Source organism: Phyllobates terribilis, unplaced genomic scaffold (genome assembly GCF_046119375.1).
Source record: "Phyllobates terribilis strain yellow unplaced genomic scaffold, ASM4611937v1 Scaffold_5__5_contigs__length_657084704, whole genome shotgun sequence".
NCBI lineage: Eukaryota > Metazoa > Chordata > Amphibia > Anura > Dendrobatidae > Phyllobates > Phyllobates terribilis.
In genome coordinates, this window is record NW_027362765.1 from 425,798,134 (window position 1) to 425,810,929 (window position 12,796).

The 12,796-nt window shown below is 44.5% G+C and overlaps 1 protein-coding gene across 4 annotated transcripts in view; it reads right to left on the reverse strand.

Moving 5' to 3' along the window:
• IDE (insulin degrading enzyme) overlaps positions 1–12,796 on the reverse strand; it is a 90,925-nt gene that overhangs the window by 35,865 nt on the left and 42,264 nt on the right. For all 4 annotated transcript variants that reach the window (XM_073685241.1, XM_073685240.1, XM_073685242.1 and 1 more), the window contains exons 9-12: positions 11,365–11,456; positions 10,806–10,886; positions 7,160–7,263; positions 539–641 (exon numbers count right to left, since the gene is read on the reverse strand). In XM_073685241.1, coding sequence (XP_073541342.1) covers positions 539–641; positions 7,160–7,263; positions 10,806–10,886; positions 11,365–11,456 — 380 coding nt within the window. The remainder of the gene's footprint in view (positions 1–538; positions 642–7,159; positions 7,264–10,805; positions 10,887–11,364; positions 11,457–12,796) is intronic.

The window sequence follows — 12,796 nt, forward strand, 5'->3', positions numbered from 1 at the left end:
ACAGGATGAATTGACATGTTATTCAAATGATGTAAAAATGGAAACCATTTTGAAATTAACATCTCTAGACCAATTTCTGGCCATCACTGGACCAAAGACAAAAGCAGGACTCATTACTGTAGAGATTAGGCCTCCATTCCAGCTTCTAGTGCATATCTGGAGACCATTTGGGCATCGCCATAAAGAAGCTTTCACGGGGGTCCTACTCGTGGGATTATAGCGTCTTCTCTTCCATTGAGCACATCTGGGACGACAATGTTCCGCACTTGCAAAGGCAGCTGCCAGCAGCAGATCTTGATGATTTCTGTGACCTAATGCATTCTGCGTGGCAGAACATGTAGTGCTCATACTTGATACAAGCAAGATTTTGCAATTCCGTGACTCAAAATTTCAAACACCAAAAAAGGAACTAGCTGGTCTGTGGTATCAAAAGGTAGGCAGGAGTAAACTCTATTAAGACTGAGCTTCAGGATATAACCATCAGGTTTACCTGCGTACCTTTGATAACACAAACAAAAATATAATGTGATCTCCAAACCTGGATAACATCTGCTGGGATGTCTTCTAGCTTGTATTGTGTCCCGTACCATTCTTCTGTCCGGTCTGTTTTTCCCTCAAAAGACTTGGAAACAATGGCCACCCTGAAGGACAAAGACATATAAAAATTTTGAGCAGTTTGGTTTCATCTCAGACTCCGAGAGGACAGCAGCAAATTCCTAGGTGCATACTCTAGATTAGGGATGTCAAACTTAAAACCCACAGAGGACCAAAATGAAAAACTAGGAGAAAGTCACGGGCCAATCAGTATACAGAATAACGGGCCCCACAGAGTCCTTCATACAGAATAATGGGCCCCACAGAGTCCTTCATACAGAATAACGGGCCCCACAGAGTCCTTCATACAGAATAACGGGCCCCACAGAGTCCTCCATACAGAATAATGGGCCCCACAGAGTCCTTCATACAGAATAACGGGCCCCACAGAGTCCTTCATACAGAATAACGGGCCCCACAGAGTCCTCCATACAGAATAATGGGCCCCACAGAGTCCTTCATACAGAATAACGGGCCCCACAGAGTCCTCCATACAGAATAACAGGCCCCACATAGTCCTCCATACTGTATAATGGGCCCCACAAAGGGGTGGTGGTTCTGGTGTTGCTGGCCAAATATAACCACCCTGCAGGCCAGAATTGGCCATTGTATGTGCTAGATAAAAGTGATGCAAGGCCGCAGACTAAGCAACTGCCTTTTAATCAAAAAAGTACCATGCAAGAACAAAGCTTTCTGGACTAAAACCGTTTACAAATGATATTTAAAAAGGTACATTCAAACGTTGATCACCTAGCAACAGGATAGATTATAAACGCTGCCACTTATCCTTTCAACGAAGTGTCCCGAATGATTGATGACCACCACTACCCCTCCATCCCCCAATCTTGAATGATATCTCTTGCATCATAAAACATCCTTTCCAGGAGATGTCAACAACAATGCAGGGGAGAGCAATAACTTGGGACACTTCACTAAAGGAAGAACTTCCAGTGGACACTTACTCTGTCACATACTGTAGGGTAATGAGTGAAAGAGCCTCTTCTAAAGCCTGACCATGGTGGGGGCCTGACCACGGACTATGGCTTGTGATACAACGGTGGATTGCGCTGCATGTTAACAGGTGGTGTGAATCCACTCAGGACGGAAGGGCTGCAGATTTCTGCAGTGGATTAAATTAACAAGCAGGGGGATTAGGTTCTACCAATCCTACCATAAAAAAAAATCTGCATGCAAAATTTGCACCCAGCCACATACACTGTGTTCCGAATTATTAGGCAAATGAGTATTTTGATCACTTTGATACTTTTTATACATGTTGTCCTACTCCAAGCTGCATAGGCTTGAGAGTCAACTACCAATTAAGTAAATCTGGTGATGTGCATCTCTGTAATGAGGAGGGGTGTTGACTAATGACATCAACACCCTATATAAGGTGTGCTTAATTATTAGGCAACTTCCTTTCCTTTGGCAAAATGGGTCAGAAGAGAGATTTGACGGGCTCTGAAAAGTCCAAAATTGTGAGATGTCTTGCAGAGGGATGCAGCAGTCTTGACATTTCCAAACTTTTGAAGCGTGATCACCGAACAATCAAGTGTTTCATGGCAAATAGCCAACAGGGTCGCAAGTAGCGTGTTGGCCAAAAAAGGCGCAAAATAACTGCCCATGAATTGAGGAAAATCAAGCGTGAAGCTGTCAAGATGCCATTCGCCACCAGTTTTACCATATTTCATAGCTGCAACGTTACTGGAATATCAAAAAGCACAAGGTGTGCGATACTCAGGGACATGGCCAAGGTAAGGAAGGCTGAAAAACTACCACCTTTGAACAAGAAACATAAGATAAAACGTCAAGAATGGTTCAAGAAATATCTTAAGACTGATTTTTCAAAGGTTTTATGGACTGATGAAATGAGAGTGACTCTTGATGGGCCAGATGGATAGGCCAGAGGCTGGATCAGTAAAGGGTAGAGAGCTCCACTCCGACTCAGACGCCAGCAAGGTGGAGGTGGGGTACTGGTATGGGCTGGTATCATCAAAGATGAACTTGTGGGATCTTTTCGGGTTGAGGATGGAGTGAAGCTCAACTCCCAGACCTACTGCCAGTTTCTGGAAGACAACTTCTTCAAGCAGTGATACAGGAAGAAGTCGGTATCGTTCAAGAAAAACATGATTTTCATGCAGGACAATGCGCCATCACATGCATCCAACAACTCCACAGCGTGGCTGGCCAGTAAAGGTCTAAAAGAAGAAAAAATAATGAGATAGCCCCCTTGTTCACCTGATCTGAACCCCATAGAGAACCTGTGGTCCATCATAAAATGTGAGATCTACAGGGAGGGAAAACAGTACACCTCTCGGAACAGTGTCTGGGAGGCTGTGGTGGCAGCTGCACGCAATGTTGATCAAAAACAGATCAAGCAACTGACAGAATCTATGGATGGAAGGCTGTTGAGTGTCATCATAAAGAAAGGTGGCTATATTGATCACTAATTATTTTGGTTTTTGCATGTCAGAAATGTTTATTTCTAAATTTTGTGCACTGATATTGGTTTACCTGGTGAAAATAAACAAGTGAGATGGGATTATATTTGTTTTTTATTAAGTTGCCTAATAATTCGGGACAGTAATAGTTACCTGCACAAACAGATATCCTCCTAAGATAGCCAAATTAAAAAAAAAAACACTCCAACTTCCAAAAATATTAAGCTTGGATATTTATGAGTCTTTTGGGTTGATTGAGAACATAGTTGTTGATCAATAATAAAAATAATCCTCTAAAATACAACTTGCCTAATAATTCAGAACACTGTAAATTTGGTCAAAAACACCCCATGCTTATATCAACTCCAAAAGTGCAGGATCAGTACTAATCTTTGAAACGACAAGTCCTTGCTACATCAATCCACAAATGCAACAAGGTTAAGGGAGCAACAGAAGATGGGAAATGGCAAGTGTGCAAGAGACCCTTCCCAGCAGGGTCTGCAGCGGCGTCCCATCAGCATGCTGGCTATGCCACTACAGATGGCAGGCAGAGACCCATCCAGAATTACTCTACAGATAATGGTGATCCTTCTGTCTCCAGGGCTGCTTTTCTGCAGTAGTAAACAAGCCTGTGCTTGCTCGCAGCAGAGGGGAGCGCGTAAAACTCAATTTTATGGTGCAGGATGGAAATATCCGAGCATATGGGCACTTAGAGCTGCCTTTTCAGCTCGTGTTCTCTGCTTACTAAACACAAATCTGCAGAAAAGGGTAGAAAGGTTGGTGGAGTAGAACATCCTCATTTAATCTCTGCACGGCCCTTCTGTTAAAATGATAGAAAAAAAGCAAACAGAACAAATTCCAAATGTTCTTGTTATATGGTGTAAACACACATAATTTTTATAAGCTGAGAAATACATGCTCGTGACCAAAAGGGAATACATTATAGATTGTAATATATTCCGCACAATCTGGGGAAACCCTGAAGGATTTAAAACAGACAGACTAATATAAATATAGACAAAAGTATTGACAATTTTATTTTTCCTTCCCAAATATTCCACCATCACCGGTAAGTCATATTTGTGAAAAGTGGAAGGAATCGCAGCAACTCAACCACAATGTGGAGACCACGTAACGCTACAGAGGAGAGACGGGGGGTCAATGAGTGCTGAGGAGCAGGAAAATCACCAACACTATGCTGTGATATCAGCATAATAAGTGTGCACCAAGATCTTCATGGCATGGGGTTTACAAGGCCGCAAAGGTGCAAACAAGTCTTACATCACCAAGCGCCCTGCCTCACGTCGGATGGAGCGGGGTAAAGCGCCCTGCCTCACGTCGGATGGAGCGGGGTAAAGCGCCCTGCCTCACGTCGGATGGAGCGGGGTAAAGCGCCCTGCCTCACGTCGGATGGAGCGGGGTAAAGCGCCCTGCCTCACGTCGGATGGAGCGGGGTAAAGCGCCCTGCCTCACGTCGGATGGAGCGGGGTAAAGCGCCCTGCCTCACGTCGGATGGAGCGGGGTAAAGCGCACTGCCTCACGTCGGATGGAGCGGGGTAAAGCGCACTGCCTCACGTCGGATGGAGCAGGGTAAAGCGCACTGCCTCACGTCGGATGGAGCGGGGTAAAGCGCCCTGCCTCACGTCGGATGGAGCGGGGTAAAGCGCCCTGCCTCACGTCGGATGGAGCGGGGTAAAGCGCCCTGCCTCACGTCGGATGGAGCGGGGTAAAGCGCCCTGCCTCACGTCGGATGGAGCGGGGTAAAGCGCCCTGCCTCACGTCGGATGGAGCGGGGTAAAGCGCACTGCCTCACGTCGGATGGAGCGGGGTAAAGCGCCCTGCCTCACGTCGGATGGAGCGGGGTAAAGCGCACTGCCTCACGTCGGATGGAGCGGTGTAAAGAAAACTGCCACAGGCCTCTGCTAGATAGAGGAGGGAGATCCATCAATAAGAACACATTTTCACTGCTCCAGTCTGATGGATTAATGTCAGGGGAACGTTACCTGCCGGACAGCATTGTGCCAGCAGTAAAGTTTCTGGTAGAGGAGGAATAATGCTATGGGTTTGTTTTTCAAAGGGTCAGCACAGGACCCTTCGTTCCAATCTTATTGCTTCGGCATACAAAACTTTTAGGACAACTGTACATTCTAACTTTCTGGGAGTAGTAGCTTGAGGGAAGACCCTTTTTCTGTTCCTCATGACTGCCTAAAACCCATAAAGACAAGATTGGGGCGGAAGAACTTGACTCCGTTCTCATCCATCCTACACCTTTGGGATGGATGAGAACGGAGATGGCGAGCTCGGTCCTCTACTCCAACATCAGTGTCTGACCTCACAAATGCTCTTCTGGATCAATGGAAAAATTTTTTTTTCGTACAGACAACACCAAAGTCTTGTAGAAAACCTTCCCAGAAGAGCAGACCTTAATATGGAGTTTGTCCCTTTACAGCTAGAACATTTCCTAAGAGTTCCTGTAAGTGTAATGTGTAGGCTTCCTAATACTTGTGTCCATACAGTGAATATTCGTATTCGGATTTGCTCTGATCACGGGGATTCGGGAGGAATAATCACCCCTGTTTAATTAAATACTTGTACTTCACATAAGTCAACAACTTCTGGGACTTATTTTTTATTGTTCCTCCAGGAAATGCATTAATAGATTGATAACTTGCCAATTCCATTGCATTTGAGAAAGTTAAATCAGCGCATACTGCGTGGGATATCCCCTCTAAGCAGCGCATACTGTGTGGGATATCCCCTCTAAGCAGCGCATACTGTGTGGGATATCCCCGCTAAGCAGCGCATACTGTGTGGGATATCCCCGCTAAGCAGCGCATACTGTGTGGGATATCCCCGCTAAGCAGCGCATACTGTGTGGGATATCCCCGCTAAGCAGCGCATACTGTGTGGGATATCCTCGCTAAGCAGAGCATACTGTGTGGGATATCCCCGCTAAGCAGCGCATACTGTGTGGGATATCCCCGCTAAGCAGCGCATACTGTGTGGGATATCCCCGCTAAGCAGCGCATACTGTGTGGGATATCCCCGCTAAGCAGCGCATACTGTGTGGGATATCCCCGCTAAGCAGAGCATACTGTGTGGGATATCCCCGCTAAGCAGAGCATACTGTGTGGGATATCCCCGCTAAGCAGAGCATACTGTGTGGGATATCTCCGCTAAGCAGAGCATACTGTGTGGGATATCCCCGCTAAGCAGCGCATACTGTGTGGGATATCCCCGCTAAGCAGCGCATACTGTGTGGGATATCCCCGCTAAGCAGCGCATACTGTGTGGGATATCCCCGCTAAGCAGCGCATACTGTGTGGGATATCCCCGCTAAGCAGAGCATACTGTGTGGGATATCCCCGCTAAGCAGAGCATACTGTGTGGGATATCCCCGCTAAGCAGAGCATACTGTGTGGGATATCCCCGCTAAGCAGAGCATACTGTGTGGGATATCTCCGCTAAGCAGAGCATACTGTGTGGGATATCCCCGCTAAGCAGCGCATACTGTGTGGGATATCCCCGCTAAGCAGCGCATACTGTGTGGGATATCCCCGCTAAGCAGCGCATACTGTGTGGGATATCTCCGCTAAGCAGCGCATACTGTGTGGGATATCCCCGCTAAGCAGCGCATACTGTGTGGGATATCCCCGCTAAGCAGCGCATACTGTGTGGGATATCCCCGCTAAGCAGCGCATACTGTGTGGGATATCCCCGCTAAGCAGCGCATACTGTGTGGGATATCCCCGCTAAGCAGCGCATACTGTGTGGGATATCCCCGCTAAGCAGCGCATACTGTGTGGGATATCCCCGCTAAGCAGCGCATACTGTGTGGGATATCCCCGCTAAGCAGCGCATACTGTGTGGGATATCCCCGCTAAGCAGCGCATACTGTGTGGGATATCCCCTTTTTTTTTTTTTTTTTTTTTTTTTAAATAGGACAATCACAAGTTTTGTGAAAAAAAAAAATATGACAGCAGCATTAAAGCCATTTTAAATAGACCGCACAATGCCAAAATACGCTTCCTCAGTGTTACAATAAGGAGGCAGAAAGACACGCTGCCCCGAGTACAGACTAGATAACTCTTCAGGTGCTGGACATGGTCTCCCCGCAGACTTACCTGACATTCTCTGGCCTGAGTTTATCAAGCACCATTTGTATCAAGTCTGGCCTGAATTCTTCAAGTAAATACTCAGCAGCCAAGACTTCTTCTAGAGGGTAATACTGAAAAAAAAAATAATATTGAAGTGATATTCATAAAATATATTTGGATTTAAAATGAGGAATAACATGCAGTGAACTGTACGAGATCAGTCACACAAGGCTGTACGTTTAGCCTTAGATCCTGGAGAGGGAAGTGAGAAGATCTACTGGACTAGGAGATCAGCAACTTTACAAGGAGTGGTCACAGGTTCTTCAGAAACAAGTGTACCTGCTCGGGCTGGTAAATTAGTAGTTGGGGAATTGCATGTACACCAATTGCCTAACTACGTAATACACTGCTCAAAAAAAAATAAAGGGAACACTTAAACAACAGAATATAACTCCAAGTAAATCACACTTCTGTGAAGTCAAACTGTCCACTTAGGAAGCACCACTGATTGACAATCAATTTCACATGCTGTTGTGCAAATGGAATAGACAATAGATGGAAATTATTGGCAATTATCAAGACACCCTCAATAAAGGAGTGGTTCTGCAGGTGGGGACCACAGACCACATCTCATTGTACCAATGCTTTCTGGCTGATGTTTTGGTCACTTTTGAATGTTGGTTGTGCTTTCACACTCATGGTAGCGCGAGACGGACTCTACAACCCACAAAAGTTGCTCAGGTAGTGCAGCTCATCCAGGATGGCACATTAATGTGAGCTGTGGCAAAAAGGTTTGCTGTGTCTGTCAGCGTAGTGTCCAGAGGCTGGAGGCGCTACCAGGAGACAGGCCAGTATACCAGGAGACGGGGAGGGGGCCGTAGGAGGGCAACAACCCAGCAGAAGGACCACTACTTCTGCCTTTGTGCAAGGAGGAACAGGAGGAGCACTGCCAGAGCCCTGCAAAATGACCTCCAGCAGGCCACAAATGTGCATGTGTCTGCACAAACGGTTAGAAACCGACTCCATGAGGGTGCTATGAGGGCCCGACGTCCACAGCCCAGTTGTGCTCACAGCCCAACACCTTGCAGGACGTTTGCCATAGAACACCAGGATAGGCAAAGTCGCCACTGGTGCCCTGTGCTCTTCACAGATGAAAGCAGGTTCACACTGAGCACATGTGACAGACGTGACAGAGTCTGGAGACGCCGTGGAGAGCGATCTGCTGCCTGCAACATCCTTCAGCATGACCGGTTTGGCAGTGGGTCAGTAATGGTGTGGGGTGGCATTTCTTTGGAGGGCCGCACAGCCCTCCATGTGCTCGCCAGAGGTAGCCTGACTGCCATTAGGTACCGAGATGAGATCCTCAGACCCCTTGTGAGACCATATGCTGGTGCGGTTGGCCCTGGGTTCCTCCTAATGCAGGACAATGCCAGACCTCATGTGGCTGGAGTGTGTCAGCAGTTCCTGAAAGATGAAGGCATTGAAGTTATGGACTCGCCCGCCCGTTCCCCAGACCTGAATCCGAATGAGCACATCTGGAACATCATGTCTCACTCCATCCACCAACGTCACGTTGCACCACAGACTGTCCAGGAGTTGGCGGATGCTTTAGTCCAGGTCTGGGAGGAGATCCCACAGGAGACCATCCGCATCCTCATCAGGAGCATGCCCAGGCGTTGTAGGGAGGTCATACAGGCACGTGGAGGCCACACACAATACGGAGCCTCATTTTGACTTGTTTTAAGGACATTACATCAAAGTTGGATCAGCCTGTAGTGTGTTTTTCCACTTTAATTTTGGGGGTGACTCCAAATCCAGGCCTCCATTGGTTAATAAATTTGATTTCCATTGATGATTTTTGTGTGATTTTGTTGTCAGCACATTCAACTTTGTACAGAACAAAGTATTCAATGAGAATATTTCATTCATTCAGATCTAGGATGTGTTATTTGAGTGTTCCCTTTATTTTTTTGAGCAGTGTATATATGGTGTGCGAGAATGCAGGTTTTTATAAGCTGGAAGTCCATATAGAATTGTCTTGGTTGTATAAAAAAAAAACTATTTTCAGGGCAACTGCAGGGAATTTTTAATCAGAATGCAGACGGCTATTGATGGCAGCCTGTATTCAGAGGTATAAGGATACGTGAACACAACTTTCAGGCAGGAACTCTAAAACCCTCCAAAAAAACAAAAACAAAATCCTGCAAGCCCCAGTGGCCACTTGGAAAACTGCAAGACTTCTACGTATAATTTTTAAGGGGAGGTGGTGTTTAAAAAAGCCTAGAAAATCTGATTTACACAACAGGACAATTTCTGATGACAATTTTTTTTAAGGCATAGCTTCATATTAACCCCTTTCTGAAAAGGGAGAATCACTTTTACTTTTCTGTCGACAGCCATACGAGTTGTACTTTTGAATGACGTCTATTTCATCATGATAAATCATAATGGGAAGCAAAAATTATTTGTTGCTTGTGTCGCCATTTTCGGAACGTGAAAGGTTTAAATGTCTGGGATATGGGGCGGTGCGAGGGAATTTTTCTTTACGTCTTGAGCCAATGTTTATTGATACAATTTTGGAAGTAGATTAGCTGTTTTGATCGGCTCTTATTACACTTTTTGTGCTTTTGCGGCGGCCAAAAAAGTGCAGTTTGGGAGTTTTTTTTTATTCTCCCCTTTTTATGCCATTTACAGATCGGATTAAATTTTACATTTTCATAGATTAGACTTTTATGAATGTAGCGATACCAAGTGTGTATTTTATTTATTTCTTGTTTTTTAAATATACGGTAAATTCAAATCCTCACCCATTAAAATTTAACAACAAAAAACACTTTTTTTTTTTGTTTTAAGGTGTTAGTCCCCCAAGGGTACTTGAACCTATGATCATCTGGTCGCTTGTACTATATTGTGTAAAATTCACAGTCTCCTATGAACTCTAGCCATGGACTGGCTTTCACGGTAGTACAGTCATGATATGCATGGGGGTCTTCAGAAGACCACTGGATGTCAAGGAAACTCAGCGGTGCCCCATGATCACGTCGGGGGAGCGCCAACTGGCAGTTAGAATGGCGAAAAGCCCGCAACCCATCAGCATGCTGTAAGTTCACAAAGAGCGAGCTGTTTGTAAACTAATCTCCGACTAACCCCAAGTTGGGTTTCAAAATTAAGTATTGACATTTTGGGAAGGGTCAACAATTGCTCCATATGACACTATGAAGCAAAGGAAATTTGCTTGACATCCGGTTTTGAAGCAATAGTTAAACTGTGAGAGATAAAGTAGTATTGGAGAGGCCAACATCTTCAAGAGATTGTCTGCCCCCAAAAAAGGATAATGTAAAATGCTTCCGGGTAGAAAAACAAATCGCAAATACGTTATAATAGGTTAATTATTTTATAGTGTCAGGAGGGTCGTCTTGCCATCTGTATTGGGGTAGATTGAGGACCAGGTTTGACCTTCCAACTGGTCCTCATTGAGCCAAAAACCAGACAAGGAGCTGAATAATGTAAGGTCTGTCATAACAATTGGGAAGGTGGAAGACGGGTTGGATATGTACAATACAAACAATTAGCAAGGACTTTATAGTTCTGTTTAACCGTACGTGTTAATTAATCACAGTGAAGCAATCTTCTCATGTTCATAATGTGCAATAAAAATGCCTCTACAACGTACATGTAATAGTCCGGACACTTTAGATGTGTAGCCACGTGGACGCTCTTTATCCTTAAACCGAAAGGCAACAGCATTTAAGTCCTAAAAAAAATTAAATATTTATTAAGCATAAAATCCATCAAGTTTTGGGAGAGAAAGCGGAGACTATTCATCATTATGCTACACATGCAAACTTCAGATGGATCATGGATGTCTCGGTGGGAGTCTACCTCCACCCGAAACACCCACTGACCAGCTGATAACAGCATTTTTTTTCCCATGTAGCCCAATAGTGAGCCACCAGAGCCAATGTTACCGGTGGGCCCTTCACACCTCGAGTCTGGCATATGTCCCCCATTGGAAGAGTGTTTCAGCATGGAAGCCTAATCACAATGCAAGCAATTCCCCTCAATAAGCGCCCAGTCATCTTCACCGTCCATAAAATGGAATTCCATCAGGAAATTTGCAGCAAAAAAAAACAGCTTTAATTGTGGTAAAATATGTAAATACTGGAATTCAACAAGCAAATAAAACCTATTGGGGTAAAGGTAGGTAAATAATGTCATTAGAGGACACGCACCTTACACTCCTGGAAAACCCATTCTTGAGGGCCTTCTGTACGGAGTTTTTGGATGTACTGAAACATGTGGAAAATGATATCATCCACATGCACTGGATAAAGAGAGAAAACATTACAGTGGTAATGAAGGTACACACTTACACTATAGGAAAAGCAGATTATGTCCCATCACAAAGTGCTTCAAATATAGAAAGCAACAAAATGTAATAATCAAGATGTCCCCAATTACAGGTTCACGCGCTCTTCACATTAGTGTCGATCTTAATTCTACATATACTATTCTAGCTGCTAAGGAAATGTAGAAATGGATGGAAACCTAAGACTCCAACATAAATCAGTGGGCATATTCATAGACTTTGCAGAAAGGTCTGTGCCTTGTTTATACATGAATCAGATATTTAGAGCCCTATACACATGCTGCAGAAGTCACCCACATGTATAAGACTAATTTTGAGTGAAAGCTGCATTTTAATCACATCAAGCTGTGGCCCTTTTAATTTTTTTTTTTACTCTTCTTCCCAGATAAATAACTTTTATTTTTCTGTCAATATGGCCGTGTAAGGGCTGTTTTTTTTGCAGGACGAGTTATACTTTTGAACGACATCATTGGTTTTACCATATCGTGTGCTGGAAAACGGGGAAAAAATTCCAAGTGCGGTGAAATTGCAAAAAAAAGTGCAATTCCACAGTTTTTTTTACCATGTTCACCAACTGCTAAAACTGACCTGTCATTATAATTCTCCAGGTCATTACAAGTTCGTAGATACCAAACATGTATAGGTTGTTTTTTATTTAAGTGGTGAAAAAAATCCAAATTTTGTAAAAAAAAAAAAAAGAAGAGGAGGGGTCACCATTATCCGAGACCCGTGGCGTCTCAATTTTTCGGGCTCTGGGGCCAGATGGTGGCTTATTTTTTGTGCGCCGAGACTTTTTTTATTGATACCATTTTGGGGTAGATACGATATTTTGACCGCCAGTTATTGCAATTTTTCAGCAACCAAAAAAAAGCAATTCTGGAGTTGTGATTTTTTTTTCTCGCTACGCTGTTTACCGATCGGACTAATTATTTTCATAAATATTGATAGATCGGGCGATTCTGAACGCAGCGATACCAAATAAGTGTATATTTGATTTTTTTTTATTATTGTTTTATTTTGAATGGGGCAAAAGGGGGACGATTTAAACCTTTTTTTTTTTTACTTTTCACTTTTTTCAATAGCCTTCATGGGAGACTAGAAGCTGGGATCATCTGATCGCCTGTGTTACACATAGCAGGGCTTCAGCACTGCCATGTGTAATAAAGGTGCTCATCTTCTATGAGCGCCGACCGCTGGGCAGCAATCATAGCATTCCGGCAATGACAACTGCAGGGATCTCATGCAGACCCCGGGTTGTCATGCCAACGCATCGGCAACCCGTGGTCGTGACACGG